This window comes from Mandrillus leucophaeus, unplaced genomic scaffold (assembly GCF_000951045.1).
Source record: "Mandrillus leucophaeus isolate KB7577 unplaced genomic scaffold, Mleu.le_1.0 Scaffold381, whole genome shotgun sequence".
In the NCBI taxonomy this organism is placed as follows: Eukaryota; Metazoa; Chordata; class Mammalia; order Primates; family Cercopithecidae; genus Mandrillus; species Mandrillus leucophaeus.
Window position 1 is genome coordinate 768,323 of NW_012104043.1, and position 21,732 is coordinate 790,054.

Sequence of the window (21,732 nt, forward strand, 5' to 3'; positions counted from 1 at the left end):
AGAGAGAGAAGGAAGGTCTTTTTCTTTTTTTAACTTGAGAGTAGAAGAGGTAAGAAGAGCCTAGTGATCTGAAGCTGCACTGGGGGACTTGGAGAATAACAGGCCACCTTCCTAACCAGAAATAGGGAAAAAGAAAAGCTTCTATTCCTACCAAAATCAGCTACTGAAATGCTGTTCTTCAAGGAAAGCCAGCATTGAAGAAGGAAAAGCATTCTTTGAAGAGAGGGAGGATATGTGGAATCTGTTCCCCTGGACTGAGTGTTCAGGAGCTAGAAAGAGCAATAGGAGGGAATTGTGTCATGAGAAGAGGGGCTGTGCACACAGCTTCATGGGATGCTGTCCCAGGGAGGCTGGCACCCAAGGTGTTCATGGGCATGCATAGTGGGTCTAGCTCTGATGATGTGGGAAACTGGCTTGTTCCACCCCTGCTGTCAGCAGAGGTCTATAACAGGTAGTCTAGCCTGCTCTGTGGCTTCTTAAACTAATCTGGGATGTATGATATGTATTTTTGTTCTATAGACATGAATACATCAGCGGATACTACAGAGTGTCATCTTATTTTTTTGGAAAACTGTTATCTGATTTATTACCCATGAGGATGTTACCAAGTATTATATTTACCTGTATAGTGTACTTCATGTTAGGTAAGTAAGTAACAAAACAAAAAAGGACATGTCTTTAGTCTTGCCTATGGGTGAAGTCAGTTGTGCCTCGCAAGCATGTTTTTGGTTCTCAAAACTTTATTTAAACCAAACCATGAGAAAAGGAAACACTTGTCCATTTTGCGCTCTCTGAAATAGTTGTTCACTGTCAACTATTTTTGTCGAGACTGTTTCCCAACTGAACTTTTTTGTTTGTTTGCTTTGTTTTGTTTTTTTGAGACAGGGTCTTGCTCTGTCACCCAGGCTGGAGTGCGGTGGTGATCATATCTCACAGCAGCCTCAACCTCCTGGGCTCCAGTGATCCTCCTACCTCAGCCTCTGAGTAGCTAGGACTACAGGCACACATAAAGATGGAGTTTTTGGTAAAGATAGGGTCTCACTGTGTTGCCCCGGCTGGTCTTACACTCTTGGCCTCAAGTAGTCCTTCTACCTCAACCTCCCAAAGTGCTGGCATTACAGGAATGAGCTGACGTGCCCAGCCTGAACTTGTAAAACCACTTATAAAACTATACTTTACTGAGAGATGCTTGTGTTATACACAAACATGGAAAGAATTTATAAAACTTTGAGACTATGCTGGAGAAGCTGGGATATTTATAGCCTATCTATGTTTTCTCTCTCTCTCTCTCTCTCTCTCTCTCTCTCTCTGTCTCTCTCTCTCTATACACACACACACACACACACTTAGAGATATATAGAATGATTAAATATATTTAATCTCTTAGAGATATATGGAATGATTAAATATATATATGTATTTATTTAATATATATTCTCCATCCCTGCTTCTTTAATGAGAGAAAGACAGTGACTTTTGGGACTTGTTAATTAAAAAAAAAATACTTGTTTGATAGATGTGGAGATTCATTTGTGCATTATGCTCAGGCTTCACTCCAGGCTCCTTGCATCTGATTTCCATATATTTCACTGATACATGCACACACACACACAACCCCCAGAAATATCTATTTTGACACTACAAGATAAGAACTACTGATTGAGCTTAAACCTTCCATTTGACAATAATAGGTGTGTCCTAAACAATCAGGGTTAGGATCTAGATCTCCAGACTCCTGATTGGTGTTCTTGTGGCTGTTTCAAATCTTCAGATTGTATGACCTACAGGATTAGCTCACTACAGTTTAGAAAGCAGTTTATGAAACTTAATTTAGTCCCATTTCAATCCAGAGTGATGTGGTAATCTGTCTAGGGAGGCTTGGGTTATGGAGGCCCCCTACTCCTCCCCCAGATACTACAACCATTGTGAGGTCATGCCATGCCGATCGTCCCAGTCCCTTCACTCACACAGTTACAGCACACAATGAGTAATGTGGGGACGTATGGGCAAATGAATGTGCTATTGATGAGTTTCCTGTGAAAAGAGAAGGCAGTTGAATTTTGGCTGGTTGTACTTCAGGAACTCAGAAATTGTTCATAACTATACATAATGGCACATAAGTGTTATAAGGACCAGTGCTTATGCAGTTCTGTGAGAACTTCTTGCACTTACATGGACGGAAACAACACTGGAGACCCACGGTGGTTGGAGAGTGGATGACTTTTTTTCGTCTGATACTAGTTTCTCAAAATATTAGTGTTAAATTTGCACAATAAGCAATCTCAAACATATGGTGACCTAGGCAGTTGGGTTAACTACTTCTTCTCTTTCTGACTAAGGATTGAAGCCAACGGCAGACGCCTTCTTCATTATGATGTTTACCCTTATGATGGTGGCTTATTCGGCCAGTTCCATGGCACTGGCCATAGCAGCAGGTCAGAGTGTGGTTTCCGTAGCAACACTTCTCATGACCATCTGTTTTGTGTTTATGATGGTGAGTCTGAACTGTGTTTCCTCTGAGAAGGAATTGTTTTTTTCCTTCATTTCTTCCTGCACATTCACTTGTCATGTGAAACCTGTTTTGAGGATTCTGTAAATGGGACTCTCTGCTTCAAGGCCATCTACTGAAATAGATTATGTTAGAGAATGTACTAACTTTCCTCTTTGCCCTTATCCAACCTTTTTTGCTACGTTCTAATGTAGTTCCAATAATTTTAGTTAATATTGTTACTAATGAGCTTTTAAAAAGTGTTTCTCGGTGACATATTATGAAACCTTAATAAATTGGAATTTCAAAAACCAGAAAACGTTTGATCGGCAGATTCTCTTGAGAATGACGGATTATTTGCCTGACTTTCATGCTGGTGTTAGAGAAATGCTAGCTTATTTTTTTTTTTTTACATTTTTAATTTCTGTTTTAAAAGTTCCCACATACAGCGTTGAACTGCTAGCTTGTTTACCCACCAGCAGAGATGGTTTGGTTGGATTTATAATACTGTTTTCCAAGACACACGTTAAGCCTCATAAGAAGCAGAACAGAGTATGGTGTGAGCGGTCTATTTTGGCTCCCTCTTGTATTTTGAAAAAGAGTGTTTTAAAAATATTGGAAAATTGGAGCGTTCACACACTACTAAGTACCTCTTTTCTGGGTTTTGTTCCTGACATTCAATATGTTTCTGCTTATCTTTTTTTTTTTTTAATGGTTACTTAATTCTAATCTTACATGCCCCTAAATTTTGCACTTAGAGGAATCAACAGTTGAACGAAACCAGTTACATTTTTTCCCCTTCAACATCATACTTGACAGGAACATGTCCTGTCTGCTAGAGTAGAAGTAGATGTCTTTAAATAAAAATAATTAGCACAAACTCTTGCCAGAGTTTAATTCTTCCGTTTCTGGACTTGAAAACTACCAATGCAAACATTAATGAGGAAGTGATAAGGCTTGTTTATATTTCCCATACTGTCATCCAGCAAATACAAATGTTTTGGTTGATTTATTGTTATTTAAGGATTTCTACACAGAACATTAAAAACTAGTCATAAAACTGTATTTTACTCAGAGATGGCTGTGTTATATGCTAAGCACTTGGTCAGGTCAAGTCTGAATATATAGTCATACCAGCAACATCATCATTGTTATGCATATACCGGTATGCTTGTAGTGGCAATTAGTTCTCTTGTCAATCTTCAGCAGGTCTTCCTGCCATCTCCATTGTGCTACTGCTTTTTGGCAGCTTTAAATGATAACACTAATCCTGTTTATACTCAGCCTCTCGCCACATTATACTCTGTATCAGTTCTAGACTTTGGGTTATGTTAAGCCTGCATTCAGAACCTCATATCTTTGCTAAAGTCATAGGGATATAGACTGCAAACCTTTGTAAATAACAAATCTTATGTGAAGTGTGGTGGGCGTGTGATGCTCAGGATTGACCTGGTATAGGTTCTTCCAATGCCAGGTGTATTGGTGAGCACACATAGTGGTTGTGTCGTTATAATAGTCAGTGCTTCTTGACCTTCCATTGCGTGCAGTTACAAATAAAGTTGAGTACATAGTCTTGACAATTGAGGATCTTCCGATTAAATGGAATATTTAATATGTATTAGATATTTTGTTCTTCCTTTAAAACCATAAATGACTTCAGCTATATAGAGATGTGCACATGCAGAGGAGAAGAGTTTAGTGAGTGTCTAGAGTAAGTGGAAAGAACTTCAAGAAAGAGTTGGTTTTAAAAGAAATACTTACAAAGTGGTAGGGACTTGAAGAGGGTATTCTCTAGAATTCTGCATGAAATTACTCAAGCAGTCCTGACTCTTAGTATTTGCTTTTTGTAGATTTTTTCAGGTCTGTTGGTCAATCTCACAACCATTGCATCTTGGCTGTCATGGCTTCAGTACTTCAGCATTCCACGATATGGATTTACGGTAAGTCTTCCTTGTCCGTCGTTGTGACTGCATTCCCAAGCTAGGAACAATGGAAATCGAGCTTCCTATTCTCATTTCCCTGACCATGAGCTGTGAAAGTCTCCCATCCAGAAACCTTTTAGGAGCAAGGAATGAGAATTTCCTGTTAGCCTTGGTTAACACATGGCCGGGGAGTCATTTGCTATTTTCCTCAGTCATCCTTTAAAGGGCTGAAGAGTGGGGAGATACCTCCTAGTAAAGGAGAAAGATTGACTAATTGATGAAAAACATATTGTTGTGTTTCAGTTCAATAAGGAAATAAATGAGAGATGGGAGACTAGAATACATATGTTTATAATGAAAGGAAAATTAGAAGAACAAAGACCATACAATAAGCATAGTCATATTGACTTTTGCAAGCTCATTAACTCCAAAATAAACTGTCTGTGTCTTAGTATAGTATAACCAAGCTTATAACTTCCAGAAATTACAACTGGTTCTAATGAAAACAAACAAGAACAAAAGATTGTCACTGTAAATTAACAATACTCATTGAGCACACTGTATCGTTTTAATTAGAATGTTTATGGAGTTACAAAATTCGGGAGAGAAGGAGGAAGGAGCTACGGTGTAATATAGCCAGAGGTCTTCCGCTTTGACCAAATACTTTACTTCTTTTGTATTGGAAGCCAAAATTCCAGCCCTAGGCTTCTTGATTGCCAGGGAAAATAACATTAGTTGGTTTAGTGAGACAAAGACTGTGAATATGTTTTCAGAAATAACAATAAAGATTAAACTCAGAGGGCATGATTGTGATAACTCTTTGGAAACTTCTTGAAATTTAAAACTGTTTACCTTGCCCTGCTCCCGCTTGTGTTATAGGCTTTGCAGCATAATGAATTTTTGGGACAAAACTTCTGCCCAGGACTCAATGCAACAGTAAACAGTACTTGTGACTATGCAACGTAAGTTTGTGTTCAGTGTCAAAATGTGTGTTGTTACTACCATGGTGTGATGTAGAAAGGCCACTGGGCTTAGATCTGTATGAGTCCTTCCAGGGGTACTGAACTTTTCCGAGCCTACGTTTTCTCATCCATAAAGTGAGTTGTGCGTGAATGCACGTGAACATGCGACACAACCCCTCAGTATTCTGCTGCTGTAAAAATTGTCTTTAACGTGCAGCAATGTTTCCTATGTTTGTTTCTTATTGTTTGTTTTGGGCCTTTTAAAAGATCCTTTTGATATTTCGATTGTGGGTTTGAATTCTTGGTTTTCAGAGCATTTGAGATTGAAGTGAGGGGTTTTGATATTTTATCAAGGGCTTATGGTCACTGAACTGTATGGAGTCTATGAAATCTATGGGTCCATGAGCTCACGGATACTTCTGAGCCCAACCCATGGACAGTAGTAAGAATGAAATAGGCAGCAATAGCACAAAGAAAGTGAACATTTCTCTGCCAAGATCCTGGCACTTCCACTGCCTCATGCATTTGGAAGACATCATGAAATTAAAGGCCGCATAGTCATATGGTGTTGTTTTAAATTAACTTGAAATATTCCCTATCAATCAATTTATCCTCTAAAAAAACAAGAAACACTTGAGTAAGTTGAGGAAAAAAACATTTTCACATAATGTTAAAATAGATTCTAATAACACTAGATAATATTGTTTTAAGAATTTAGTAACACTTTCCTTTTCTATGATTGCTAATGGTTTGATTTTGATACATAAATTAATGAGAGAAAAGAGAATGTTGATATGATCCTAAATCTCCTGAATGTTCAAGTAGAATATAAATAATTCTTAATAACCGGACAAATTACTCTTTTCAATTATTCACAGGAAATCCTCTATACACAGAGGTTTTCTTTATTCTGTCCCTCTCTTTTGGCTTGATCAGGGTGGTCAGGATGAAGTGGATGGGAAAAGTGGGACCAGATAAGGAGGAGCCACCATGGGCTTCACGGTGAGGGAAGATGAGGCTTCATCCTCAGAAGGCAAAGGAGGAAGCTATTCCTTTTTTTTTTTTTGAAACGGAGTCTCGCTCTGTCGCCCGGGCTGGAGTGCAGTGGCCGGATCTCCGCTCACTGCAAGCTCCGCCTCCGGGGTTCACGCCATTCTCCTGCCTCAGCCTCCCGAGTAGATGGGACTATAGGCGCCCGCCACCACGCCCGGCTAATTTTTCGTATTTTTAGTAGAGACGGAGTTTCACCGTGTTAGCAAGGATGGTCTCAATCTCCTGACCTCGTGATCCGCCAGCCTCGGCCTCCCAAAGTGCTGGGTTTACAGGCGTGAGTCACTGCGCTAGGCCAAGAGGAAATTATTCTTATAGTAAAAGAGAGTCTATGTATGTTTTTGGAATTGCTGAATTCCAAAGAGTTGCACAAAAATGGTATCGGGCAGTGACTGTGGCTGTCCAAGGTATTTTTAGTATCAGGTGCTTTCCTAACCTGTGGCAAGGAGTTCATCCTACTCTACTCTAGCTGCCACTTAAGGCTTAAACCTAATAGCTGAGTCTGCTGGGAATGTCTTGTACCTGAGTATCTGTGATGCTCATCATAGTCTTGGTGTAAGAGCTGACAGAACATGACTTTGGCAGGAAAACCATGCACACCTCTTTTCCTGGTTTTGGAATTCTTAGCCTGTGTTGTTTTTTATGGCTGTTTGCAAGGGTAAAGAGTACTGTAAGAGCTTTGATCATCTTAGTAAGGGTCATAGGTGTCATCTGTTTAAGCAGATGTTTTCTTTATCAGGGATAAGGGAACTATTACTTGATAAATGTTTCTGCCCTTTGGAGAGAGCAGCATTACAGATTTGGAAACCAATACATTTGAGTAGGCTAAAAAGTCGGTGATTCAAAGTATGACTCTGTAAACCTGGCCAAGTTCCTTAAACCTTAGTCTCCTCATCTTTTAAGTGTGTACAATGTCCATCACATTGGATTGTTTTAGGAATTAACTAAGTTAGGATCGTGTTGCTTGTTAGTGTCTAGCAAAATTGTAAGCACACAATGACTGTTAGCTATGACATCTGAAGGGATAATCATTAAAGGCTTGGTTGACCTTTAGGCTCCCTTAAGGAACAGTGGATATACTGAGTAACATTTGACAGATGCTAGGAATGAGTTATATTCTTTTTTCTGTTGAATTTCAGATGTACTGGTGAAGAATATTTGACAAACCAGGGCATCGATCTCTCACCCTGGGGCTTGTGGAAGAATCACGTGGCCTTGGCTTGTATGATTGTTATTTTCCTCACAATTGCCTACCTGAAATTGTTATTTCTTAAAAAATATTCTTAAATTTCCCCTTAATTCAGTATGATTTATCCTCACATGAGAAAGAAGCACCTTGATTGAAGTATTCAATCAAGTTTTTTTGTTGTTTTCTGTTCCCTTGCTGTCACACTGTTGCACAACAGCAGTTGTTTTAAAGAGATACATTTTTAGAAATCACAACAAATAGAATTAAACATGAAAGAATCCAAGATATCATGTATCGCATATTAGTTCATCTCCTCAGACAGTAACCATGGGGAAGAAATCTAGTCTAACTTATTAACCTAAAAAAGGAGAATTGAATTCTGGAAACTCCTGTCTCTGGCATTTGTTTCCTCATCTTTAAAATGAATAGGTAGGTTAGTAGCCTTTCAGTCTTAATACTTTATGATGCTGTGATTTGCCATTATTTAATAAATGACAAATGTATTAATGCTATACTGGAAATGTAAAATTGAAAATATGTTGGAAAAAAGAGTCTGTCTTATAGGGTAAAAAAGCCACTGTGATAGAAAAATCTTTTTGATAAGCACATTAAAGTTAATAGAACTTACTGATATTTCTCTCTAGTGGTATAATATCTCAGGAATCTTGGCTGAGGGTTTTGAACTGTAGGTAGAGTAGAGGTTCATTAATAGAATTCTTGCACTATTTCTGGAACATTCTAGCTGTGGAAGGTCACGTAACCTTCTTGGGGTAGTTCAGTGGTTTATGATCCAGGTGTGTGTCAGAATCTTCTGAGGAACTTTGCTAAAATACAAAAGTCTGGCCTCTGCCTATCCGCAGTGCATAAGTATCTCCAGATCTACCTTCATAAAGGAATCTGATCACTCCTGGATTTGGTGATTTCTAAGATCTTTTCCAGCTCTGGAAATTTTACTTAGGATTTAATAACTATTACATCTGTCCCTGCGTAGGTTTTCTTTCCTACTTATATACCTTATTTCTGTATGTCCTTTTCATTCTAACCTGCATCAGTAATAGGGAAATATTTTAATCTTTTTTTAGTTGAAGGGTAATGTACCAAAAAATATAGTTCAATGAATTATGTGCAACCACCCATGCAGGTCAGGAAATAGAAGATTGTAGCATACAAAAGCTCACTCAGCCACTCTCCCGGTCACTACTTCCTTTCTTACCCCTGCGTTATTTTTGAAATGACACTTGCTGTATTCCCCTGTGTTGCTGTTATGAGAACACTGCTACAGCCAAGTGTTATGTTTCTGTGTGCATAGGTTGATACTTAATTCTCTCCCCACTTTTTAATAAATTAAAAGAATTTGGAAATAATTTTGGATTGACAGAAAAGTTGCAAAGATAGTGAGGAAAGTTCCTATCTACTCTTTGCCCAGCTTCCCTTAATGTTAACATTTTATATAGCAAGGTGCATTTGTCAAAGCTAAGAAATTAACATTGGTACAATCACTGTTAACTAAACTGCACACAATATTCAGATTTCACCACTTTTCCACTAATATTCTTTCATTGTTCTAGGATTCAATTCAGGAGACCACATTGCATGTAGCCCTCTTTTTTAAAAATAAATACTTCTCAATACTTACAGGAATTGAGTGAGCTGGGGCATCACTGGTGTGTAGATGCCCTGAGACTGGTCATCTTGGAATTCATTTAGTCTGCCAGTGGGTGCCCTGACATTCTGTCACAACATCAATTTGGGAACATGGCATTATATTTTTATCTTTGAACTTTTTTCTTTTTGGATGATACTTGATTAACGCATCATCTTGGAACACATTATCTTTTTTCTTGGTTATGTGATCATGAAGATTAATCAGTTTTTCCTGTTCTTGGTATAATTCCTGCTTTTCACATACCTGTGCCTTACAGTTCTCTGTATATACCCTTCCCTTATTACACAGAGAGAAATATCTATCTATACTTTTTACACAAAATATACTTCAGAAGAAACAAAACAGCCAAAATTATTAACAACTACTTTTTAAATAAATAAGAATTTAATTATATCCTGTTTTATGTATCCTCTTTTTATATTAAAATTGCTTTTATATACTTTTGTTGTGGTAAGAACCACATAACATAAAATTTATCATCTTAACCATTTTAAAATTAAGGAACTTTTAAAAAAGTGTGGTTTATTTTCTTATAAAATAGAAATTTATTTAAGGATATAGATATCCATATATTATATACACCTTGTATATTATATATATTCTCTATTTTATATCCTATATATCAGGATATATATATTATATAGGATATATATCCTATATATAATTCATATCTTATATATTATATATGGGTATATATATCCTTAAGTAAATTTCTACATTATAAGAAAATAAACCACACTTTAAAAAACGTTCCTTAATTTTAAAATGGTTAAGATGGTAAATTTTATGTGCTCATTTTATGTTTTTTATATATATATATATATTCTTTTGATTTTATTTTCCCGGATGTCAGAACTAATCTATAATGGAGACGAATTAATGTGGTTTAACATAAAATAAACCTCAGTTAAATGAATATAAGTTGCTATTTGTACTGTTTATACTATAAATGTATACTGTTTGTATTGCTTTTCATTCTTTAATGGCAATATATAGTGTTTTATGATACCTCACTGTACTGTGTCTAAAGATCTTTTCTTTTGGATGTAGCAGTAGGATTATAAAAGGTCATTGGCTTGACAACACCTGCAAGTCATTACAGTATTTTAAAAACTTTTTTGATTGGTTTTCACAGTAAAAAAAAAAAAAACTTTCTATCACAGCCCATTTTTTTGCACATACACAAAAATATAATCCAAACAAGTTTCTTGTGGTGCATTCTGAAAGATATTTTTAAAATAAGATTTGAGTAAATCTATCTTCTAGGTCTATCAATATAATGAAGCAAATATGCAATCAAGAAATACATGTTTTCAAAGTTATATAATTATATCCATCTCTTTAATTATTTTTAGTGTCCTGGTTTGATAATTTATGTGCTTATGCTGGGATTATTGCTCTCTCTACCTCTCATGGATATCAAAAGGACTAAGTAATTCTTAATACTTTTTTTTCATTTCATGTTCTTTGTTTTCATAGAACCTTACATTCCCCAAATTCCTTTATGCATCTGTAAAATGAGAGTTTCTTCTACCTTTAAAGTTCTGTGAATGCATGGATATTTACATTGTTTTTTTTTTCAACTAGCTTCAAGAAGAACAGCCAATTTGACTTGTTCAGTGTCCACTAAATTTCTCAGTGCAACCCTATAATTTGTTTATTTTGATTTATTTCAAAAATTTGAATCGTCTGTCATGCAGATTCAGACTAAAGTTGCTAAGATCAAAGAAGGGAGGGTGGTCTTTTGTTTAAAAAGGCATCTTTCCATCTGTGTTTCTGGTTGGTCTTGTGTATTTTGTTTTAAAGACTTTGTTTTGGTTGGTGGAGGCAGGACGGAGGGGAGTTCATTATTCCTGTAAACCAGGGGTTGACAAACTTTGAGAGGGGCCTGATACTTTGTTTCTTGGGGTCTTTTTTTTTTTTTTGCTATTTGCCTCTTTTAAAAAACATAACTTTATAAAAAAATTAAAAACCATTTTCAGCAATGTAAAACCTCTACTTAGCTGGAGGGCCGTACATCACAGCCAGTGAGCACCAGATCTGGCCCAGAGGCCGTCGTTTGCAGAGATGCCTGCTGTAGACAGTTGTTGTTCCTGCTTCATGTGAGGCTGTGTTAATATGCTGATAAACCACAGTTCTAAGAAATTTGTTGTAATTTTAAATTTCAAGATATTCTATTGAAATCCTGTTTCTTCTTAATAGAACAAACACAGTGCTTCTTGATACTTCATTCTCTCCCCCACCTTTCTGCCCTGCTTTGACAAAAGGCGAAAAGTGGGTTTCTGCATCTGGCATTGGTTTTACACTCAGTCCTGTGTGGTGGCAGTTAGTATGGTAAGAGGGGTAAGAGAGGCTGGTATCAGTTGAGATGGAGCCTTCTGGCCTCGGGGCATGTGGGAGAGCGTGTGTTTTGTTTTGTTTTGTTTTTTTTCTCATGTTCAGGAATTGTTTGTTTTTAAGATGGAGTCTCATTCTGTCTCAGGCTGGCTTACCGCAATCTCTGCCTTGGCTTACCGCAATCTCTGCCACCCGGGTTCAGGTGATTCCCCTGCCTCAGCCTCCTGAGTAGCCGGGACTACAGGTGTGTGCCACCATGCCTGGCTAAATTTTGTATTTTTAGTAAAGACGAGGTTACACCACGTTGGCCAGACTGGTCTTGAACTCCTGGCCTCAAGTGATCCACCCGCCTCAGCCTCCCAAAGTGCTGGGATTACAGGTGTCAGACCACTCTTGGCCTGGAATTTTTGTTTTTAGTGCATCCAAAGGGGTGGCTATTCTCTGAGTAATGAATTCATACCAGTCATCCGACCAAAGATCTGTAACCCAGAGCACCAAATCACTCATTTAAACAGTACAGTTTTAATGTGGACATTATGTTGTTACATTATTCTCTCAGGTGTGAAACTGAGGTCAGAGGGTTCCTTGGTAAACACAGATTTGGGATTTAAGACCAATGCAACAATGTCTACTACATCCATAGGCATTTGTGTGTCAAGCTAACCTGAATAGTTGCTCCAGCTAACCTTCACCAAGACAATGCAGGAGATAGCAGTGTCCCCACCCCACCCTCACAGGCTTGTGTTTATCTTCTGTGGACTGAAGATCCCGGCCTTGAACCGCACCAGACATAGCTACCATCTGGCTTGCAGCCTGTTTGTATACATATTTTAAATAAATGGTTAACTTGCATGTTGACTTGTAGACTACTTTTTTCCCTCCACTTAGCAATATGAACATAATGATACTCTAAATCAAAGTAAGTCTTATTTTCTAAACTATAAAACTTCAAATTTCTTTCTTTCTTTCTTTTTTTAAGACAGGGTCTCAGTCTGTTCTTTAGGCTGGAGTGCAGTGGCTCAATCACAGCTCACTGCAGCTTCGATCTCCCAGGTCCCAGTGATCCTCCCGCCTCAGCCTCCCGAGTAGCTGGGACTATAGGTGCACGCCACCACACCTGGCTAATTTTTTTGTAGAGATAAGATCTCACTTGGTTGCCCAGGCTGGCACATTTCTTTGTGATTACATAGGGTGGAATTTCCTAAGCTTCCCTGATAAGAATCAGTGGTCATCTAGAATGCTTATAATAGGAAGGAAAGTATTACCTTTTTCTCCCTTGTGTCAGAGGTAGGCTGGAAATTCTAGGTAATTATTTGGGAAATATAGCACCTATTTAGGATTGCAATAAGAAGTTAAGGCTCACTAACTTCCATTGTTATAATTTGATCTTCATTCAATCACTGGGTAACTGCTGCATTGAAAACCATGCATTGTATTTTGTATCCACCTAATATCAGAAGCACAAGTAGAACTAAGTGAACCCATTAGCATCACCTGATCTTCAGATCATTTTTTAGCTGCAGAGTCATCCTTCCACCCCTGAGCCCCATAGAACAGCGTACAGATGGTCCTCGACTTACGATCTTGTTATCTTCCGGTAAACCCATATCGTAAGTCAAAAATACACTTAATACATTGAACCTACCGAACATGATAGCTTAGCCTAGTCTAAGAATGCGCTCAGGACACTGATACACCCTGCAGTTCAAAATCCCCTAACACAAAGCCTATTTTATAGGCTTTATATTTTATTTTATATTAAAGTGTTGAATATCTCTGTAATTTATTGAATACTAAATGAGACTCAAAGTCTGGTTCTACTGAATGTGCATGGCTTTTGTACCTTTGCAAAGTTATAAAGTCCTAAGTCAAGCCCTCGCAATTCAGAGACCATTTGTATGTGGGCCTCTGCTAAATGACACTTGGAAGCGGTACTGCTTTGATCTAAGTGAGGATGCCGGCTCTCACTTGGCTCCCTCTGTCAGGCACCAAAGTCTCAGCTCAAAGAATCAGCTCAATAATGAGAGGCTTGGCGGCATGCTGTTTGGAAAACCTCAAGCTGTTCCATCTTTTTCATTTTCCAAATGGGGAAACTTGTGTTTCAGTGACTGCAACTGGCCAAAGGTCACACAGATTATTTCCTTGCTAAGATTTGGAAAATACTGCAGTATTATCAGGCGCGTCTTGATAAATCCTGAGGTGGGTTCCTTTGGAAAATGCCCTATGCATAAGCCAGAATGGGTGCAGTGGGTGTCAGTGGAAGATAAGGAGTTGTAAGAGCTGTGAGGCAAATATGGGGCCTTTTTATCTCTACAGCTAATCTCTGTAATTCATTGAATGCTGAATGTGAAAAACAGAATGGTGGCATGCTACTCAAAGTATGGTACTACTGAATGCGCATGGCTTTCATACCATTGCGAAGTTAAAAGGTCCTAAGTCAAGCCCAGGCAAGATTCCCCAGTTCTCCTCCTCTTGTCATCCTTTACTCACCAGGTCTGTAACCCTGATGGACTAGCTCAGGGTAATCTATAATGTTCTTACCCATAAAATAGGGATTCTATTAGTATCTACCACAGTTGGGTTATGGAAATTACATAAGATGCTATATGTAAAGTGCCTAGAAATACCTGGTCATGGGACCTGCTCAATACATTTTTAGCTATTACTGTTTTATTCCACAGGACATGACTGGTCATAAGCATCATGCTAATGGCAGTTCATGGGTGATGCCCTCAGTGAAAACTGGGGCACTATCCTCCAGCATGTGTTTTATGGATTGAGCCAGAGTTCAACAAACTGGCTTGCCAGCCAAATCCAGCCCACTGTCTGCTTTTGAAAATGCAACTTTATTGGAACACAGCCATGCTCATTCACTCTTGTAGTGTTTGTGGCTGTTTTTGCCCTATGATGGCAAAGTGGTTGCACCAAAGACCATTATGACCCACAAAGCCTAAAATAGTTATCGGTCCTGTATGTAAAGTTTCCAGGTCCCTACATTAAATGAGTATTTCCTGCCTGCTTCCAACAGTTAAAATGCACAGGTCCATGAATCAAGCAGTACTGGCTTCTCTCAATATCATTCCCATTAACCCATCTTTAGAATTTACACTTCTGTTTCTGCACCTTTAGTCTCTGCTGGTTTAGATGTTCTGGACTTAAAAAGCGGGGGAACATGTCCACCTGGAAGTACACTGAGGGTTCCACTGAGTCTGCTACTGTCTGCCACGTGGTCTCTTTGGGATTTCCACACCTGTGGAAGAGCAGGCAGAGAAAAGATATATTTGTCATCCTGAGAGGCTGGGGTTACTGCTACATAATTGGGCAGAGATTTCACAGAGATAACTCAGTGTTTCCATGCTCCACAGCTCTGTAAGGGCAAGGTAACCAAGGGCTCTGAGCTCTCGAGATTGAACGTGTGGATCAGTGCACCAGGCAAGCAGCTTAGTACACTTGAAGTAGCAGCCAAGAGCGAGGGAACTCCCGGAAGGACAGTAGAGGGTGAAGTTACTACTACAGCTGTGTGACCAGCAGCAGCAATGGGGACTAGGTAGTTCTAGTCCTGTATTGTGTTACCTAGAGATTACAGCTGGCCTCTCCCTCACAAAGTCCAGAGTGTGCATGAGTGGATCTGAATGGTGCAAGGGGTGGACTGGAGTAGACACTTGTGTTGCTGTCTCCTATGTGATTTTGGTTGCAGCTCTGGTGGACAGTTCCATGTGAGCTAAGACCTTAGCATGCCACTCCTGCACCACGTGTCTCTTCACTTTCTGCTCCTGGGCCTTCTCCAAATTTGAAAGAAGCTCACCTTGTGTGCAAGTGTAGCCTGGTAACACCCAGGAGCACCCCTCAACCAGTAGGGATTGGGGCCAGTGGGCAAATGCCCCAGCCTTAGTTCTTCAGACAGAGGGGCATTCTGTCATGTTCTCAGAGGAGGAGCTGAGGCAACACACCCGCATACTGGCATTTCCTCCTTTTTTGTGTTACTTTGTTCCCTACTCAAGTTTTTTAATATCACCTCCCAAATAAACTATTAAATACTTGAACCCAAAGTGCTTGTCTTATCTCTTCCTTCAGAGAAACACAAACTAAAACACATTCTCATTAAGACGAGAAATAAGCATGTCTACTTTGGCTGCCTCTCTCTAGTATGGTACTGTCCTTATTTACAGATGAGATGGTCTTCTACATAGAAAACTTAAAGAGGCCAGGTGCGGTGGTTCATGCCTGCTCATCCAGCACTGTGAGAGGCCGAGGCAGGAGGATCACTTAAGGCCAGGAGTTTGAGGCTGCAGTGAGCTGTGATCACCACTGCACTGCACTCCAGCTTGGGCCACAGAGTGAGACCCTGTCTCTACAAAAAAAGAAAGAAAAAGAAAAAGAAAGGAAAACCTAAAGTAACACAGAACCACAGCTAGTAAAAAACTTCAACAAGTGTGCTGAGTGTAAGATTAATTTATTTAAAAATTAGTAAATTAATTTCCTTTAGAATAGCAATAACCAACTAGAAACTATAATGAAAGAGAAGATTCTGTTCATCATAGCAATAAAACCATAAAACAGTAAAGCTGTAGTAGCAGTAAGACCATATTAAACAATGCATAAGATCTTTAAGGAATTTTAAGACACAGGACATGATGGAAGATCTGAAAAAGGGGCGCATTATCGTGTTTCTGATATTGTAAAGATATCAATTCTCCTCAAACCAATATATTCAGCACAATTCAAATTAAATTTCAATGAGACTTTTCCCTCTTTTTCCTCTCAGGAACCCATCAAACTTATTTTAACATTTATATGAAAAAAAATGATTCACAAAAATAGCTTAGTCTGATTTTGCAAAACAAAAAATAAACCCAGAGAGGTATCACCTCACCACATCTGAAGACATACTAAAAAGACATAGTCATAGAAGTCATTGTGCAGGAACAATCCTAGATCAGTATAACGGGATAAAGCATTCAAAAACAGGCACATATATGCATGAATCTGAAATATATTGACATCATGAGCTACTAAGGAAAAAGGACTTATTTAATACAGTGTTGATTAAACTGGCTCATTATGTGGACAAAAATACCTACAGACCTTTTATACAAATTTAAAATATTAAATGTGAAAGGTAAAACCATAAGTTTAATACATAAAAATTTTGTGACCTCATGAAGGTCTCTTTAAGACCCCCAAAACAATGAGGCAAAAACATAGATGAATTTTTCTATGTAAAAATGAAGGAAACATTGGCAAAGTTATCAGGTGGATGAGAGATATTAACGGGGTCCAAACTGGTAAGGGATTAATATTTAAACAATACAAGGAACTTGTAACAAACAATAAAAAAGACCTTGACCCAGCAGAGAAATAGGCAATAAACAAAAACATACTTGTTTCCCATTAGATCAAATTGTAAGATGTTAAAGGTTTGATAGGTCGTTTACAAAGAGAAACCCCAGTGACTAATGACTAGGTGAAGGGATGGATATTCAACTTTATTGGGAATCTAAAAGATGCAAAATAAAATGAGGTCTCACTTTTGAAACATTCCATTTAGCACAGATGAAGAAGCTAGATGGTACCAGTGCTGGTGAGAGTATGGCTAAATCCAGCTTTCTCATGTATGTAGTGGAATTGTAGGCTGGTGCAGTCATTCTGGAGGGCAACCTGATCGTTCTGGGTAGAGTATATGCCTGGGATTTAGCACTCCAACTTCTGTTATATACCCACTGAGAAACTTATGAAAAGTCAATAAGCGAATTTACAAAGATTCAGAGTTTTTTTTTTTTTTTTTTTTGAGACAGAGTCTCACCCTGACACCCAGGCTGGAATGCAGTTCAGTGGTGCAATTTTGGCTCACTGCAATCTCTGCCTCCTGTTCAAGCAATTCTCCTGCCTCAGCCTCCCTAGCAGCTGGGACTACAGGCACACACCACCACGCCTGGCTAATTTTTTGTATTTTTAGTAGAGATGGGGTTTTGCCATGTTGGCCAGGCTGGTCGTGAACTCCTGGCCTCAAGTGATCCACCCATCTCAGCCTCCCAAAGTGCTGGGATTACAGGCTTGAGCCACCGCGCCCAGCCCAAAGATTTTGAAATAGAATTAGGGCCAGCCATTCTGCTATAGTAATGGATATTATGTAAAATGTGGCTGCATGCTAGGAAGTACTACACAATCAACAGGATAACTTACTAGAGCTACACACTGCAGAAGAAATACACCTTAATAAAAGCATTGTAAGCAAAAAAAAAGGTCTATGGTATAAATCGATTTATTTAAACACACAAACAGGATTTGTTTTTCTACATATCCAAAATTACCAGAATGGGTCCCTATGAGGGCAATGGCAGGAATGGGTAGTCTGGAGATGAAGGAGAGCATGTAATAGTGGTGGATAAGATAAAACGCCGAAAGCATTTACTGGGGCTGTGAGAAGCATATGGCACAATACACATAAAGGGACCTTCAAAAATATAAATTGTGTTGGGAGGCCAAGGTGGGCGGATCACGAGGTCAGGAGATCAAGACCATCCTGGCTAACATGGTGAAAGCCTGTCTCTACTAAAAATACAAAAACAAAATTAGCCAGGTGTGGAGTCGGGCGCCTGTAGTCCCAGCTACTGGGGAGGCTGAGGGGGGAGAAAGGCATGAGCCTGGGAGGCTGAGCTTGCGGTGAGCGGAGATCGCACCACTGCACTCCAGCCTGGGTGCCAGAGCGAGACTCCGTCTCAAAAACAAACAAACAAAAATATATATGTACACACACACACAAATTGTTATGTACTCAGAATGTATTGTATTGACAATCTTTATGGTAAAAAAGAATTATTGACTAAGAAACTGCTTTGGTTTATATAAAGACAACAGATTTTGCTTGGTCTTATTCAAAGAAAGGGATTTCAAGATAAATCAGGCAACATATAATGGCCTGAACATGAAAACATTTTTATTTTGAACTCAGCATGAAACTTGGAGGATTGCTTTTCAAACCTTTAAAATCTTATGCTTTGATCAAATGAAAAACAAATGTGTATTCTTCATTTAAAGAACAGACTAGCATAAAATAAATAAGGCATTAGAAAATTTCATCATGTGTTTCTAGTTTGTTTTTTCTTTAGTTCAAAGACTGGACTCAGATTAAACAGACAACAGTGAATAACTTTTGAACCTGCAACTGCACATTCAATGTAATGGTATGTTCAGATTTGTTTGATAAGCTAATAGACTGATCAGGATAAATAAAACAATTTGTGTTGACAGCATTAGCTCTATAACCATTCAATACATCTCTTTAGAATTGAAATTCATAGGCATTTGGATTTTCTGGGAGCACTGGCTGCCTCCATTGCTTAATTAATATTGCATTTCTCAAAGCCGTTCTGTTTTTCAAGCTACTGATATCTTTTAACTATTACTTATAAATAGAAAATAGCTTATATTTTCAAGATAGCTCTTACCATGATCCTTCGATTTTCTTGGGTGACCGAATACTCCCAATGCTTCCTCCATTTGGCAGGGTCATGGTGAAAGGGGCAGCATATCCAATTTTTTCATCTGTCTGGATGCAGTAGAACTCAACTGGCTTATAATAATACTACCATGTCAACGGCATGCCCTTACCTTTTTAACACTTACATGGTGTGGTAAGGGACTACTGGTCGTTTTATGTACATCTTTGAGTTGACCCTTTCCCCAATAGTATTAGATATTTCTTTCTTTTTTAAATGCAAACACCAACTTGAACCAGATAAATATTTCTTTTAATCTGTAAAAGAACCAGCACAGTTCATAAGAGAAAAAACACAGATGATCCATATGAAAAAATCAAACCCTTACAGAACTGTAAGATTGATGCCACTTTCACTTACAAATTATGAATCTTCTCCATCAAAGGTTGTTTTTTTCCTTTAAGAGATGATTGGTGTTCTGTGATTTTTCTGAAAATATTGACCCTGTTCTACTGTCTTGAAACTTAAATTTACATCCACGAAAACATCTCTACCTCTTAACGTTTTCGTTTACTGCTTTTTTTTGTTTTTGAGACAGGGTCTCTGTCACCAAGGCTGGAGTGCAGTGGCAAGCACCACCATGCCCGGCTGATTTTTCTATTTTTTGTAGAGATGGGGTTTTTACCATGTTGCCCAGGCTGGTGTTTACTGCTTTTTGAAGTCTAGAAGAAACTCTTAAGAAATCCTGTCTTTTGTGGAGCAGTATCTGAGATTCAGCAATTTCTTCATTTTTGTGCATAATTTTCTTCTGTTTAAATTTAAATAAAAATAAACACTTTTTATGAAAAGTTCTGTTTGCAGGTGGACAAATGGGTGCTTATAAATTTGGTTATAATATGACTTGGTATAAATGTTCTGAAAAATTATTCGGTAATATGTGTCAAGACCATGTGTTCATAGAGTAACCTAATTATTACATTTCCAGATACTTCTCTATACAGAATTCCATGAAGAAATAAACAGATATGTGAAAAAAAAATTTATGTTGACATATGTTAGTCATGGCATTAGAGATAATAATAAAAAATGGGAAGAATCTAAATGTCCAATAACAGGGCAGATGTATTTTGGGTAATTCATATGTATTAAAAATGTATAACTTATGAATTGACATGTATCACATATTCGTATATTCTATATATTTTTTAATTTTAGAGACAAGGTCTCTCTCAGTTGTCTAGGCTGAAATGCAGTGGTAGTGTGATCGTAGCTCATGTAACCTTGAATTCCTGGGCTCAAGCGATCCTTCCGCTTCAGTTGCATAGCTGGGAATGCAGGTGTGTACCACTATGCCCAGATAAGTTATTTTTACAGAGACAGGGTCTCGCTATGTTGCCCAGGCTGGTCTTGAACTCCTGGCCTCAAGCAATTTTTCTGCCTCAGTCTCCCAAAGGTCTGGAATTACAGTTGTGAACCACTGTGTCCGGCCTTCATAAATATTAATTTATACTGATTCGCTCTGTAGCCATTAATAGAAATCAGGGTTTCATGGAATGTTTATGATACAATATGAAATGAAAAAGCAGTACACAAAACTGTACAAATAATAGCCCAATTTTGAAATACAAACACAGAAGACTTTTAAATGTTTTGAGTTATTATTTGGCAACATAAGTCTCCTTTATTTACCTTTCAAATTTGCAGTTGTCAAGAATTCCTTTCCTTTTTGCTGATTCAACAGATTGTAACTTGCTGAGCAAGTCACTGGGCTAGGTACTATAGTACCTCCTTCCATTTGTAATGGAAATTTCAGCTTTAAAGTGCTTTCATACATATATGTTCTTACGGCGCAAGCAAAATCCTATGAGGGAGACAAGTATTGATTTTCCCATTTGACAAATGAGGAAATAAGTCTTCAGAGAAACTGGACCAGTTGTCTTGGCATAATCACATGACTCGTAAGCACAGAGTGGGGACCGGAGATTTAGCCTAGTGCTGTTTTCTTTATGCTTTTAAACTTACCTGTTTTATGGGTGGTCTACAGAGAGTCACCATGTGGCACAACTCCACGGAGCCCCATTTGTAGTATCCTAAGGGGATGGAATCCCTTAGGGTTGAACACTGTGATCATCCATAGTGCATAATGTGGGCACCTTGCCCGTGTGGCACTTCCGTGTATGCCTGCTGGTTTTCATCTACCAGTGTCTGCATTTCTTTGCCTGCAGGCTTGCTCAGAAGCCAGCAAAGGCTGCTTTTTTCTATTGTACGCGCTAGGGAACTACTACCATTATCCCAGAGTGGTCTTCCAACCAAAGTCCTGGCCCCTCAGCTGGGATAAGGCTGAATTGTTTGTTCTAGTTTTTCCTACACTGTTTCTCAGCATTTTACCACAGGAATTAGGCTTTGGCAGCCTATGCTGTTACGCAGCTAGACGACACGCCCTTTACTGGCACCTTCTCTTCTACTCCCTATCTTTGCCACTCCACTATCCCTATTGCCTACACCTCTCAAATAAACCACCTGTCCTGGAATCTTCGTTTCAGGAAAATACAAACAAAAATGCCATAAATGACAGCCTGTGCTTAAAGGCTAATTGGGTACCTGAAATGTGTAGCTGGTGTAATAAACAGAGAAATGTGCCAATTAATGTCGTTTTTGGACATAGAGAACAAACTCTCA

The 21,732-nt window shown here is 38.5% G+C and overlaps 1 protein-coding gene across 2 annotated transcripts in view; it reads left to right on the top strand.

Annotated features, from left to right (window-relative positions):
* The window catches only part of ABCG2 (ATP-binding cassette, sub-family G (WHITE), member 2 (Junior blood group)), a 149,004-nt gene extending 139,330 nt beyond the window's left edge, over positions 1-9,674 (top strand). The window contains exons 14-18 of one of the 2 annotated variants that reach the window (XM_011990728.1): positions 520-644; positions 2,340-2,494; positions 4,339-4,428; positions 5,290-5,372; positions 7,562-7,894. In XM_011990728.1, coding sequence (XP_011846118.1) covers positions 520-644; positions 2,340-2,494; positions 4,339-4,428; positions 5,290-5,372; positions 7,562-7,709 — 601 coding nt within the window. In that variant the 3' untranslated portion in view covers positions 7,710-7,894. Of the gene's footprint in view, positions 1-519; positions 645-2,339; positions 2,495-4,338; positions 4,429-5,289; positions 5,373-7,561 lie in introns of both variants that reach the window. The other variant, XM_011990727.1, reaches the window with a different exon arrangement.
* Positions 9,675-21,732: the final 12,058 nt, after the last annotated feature.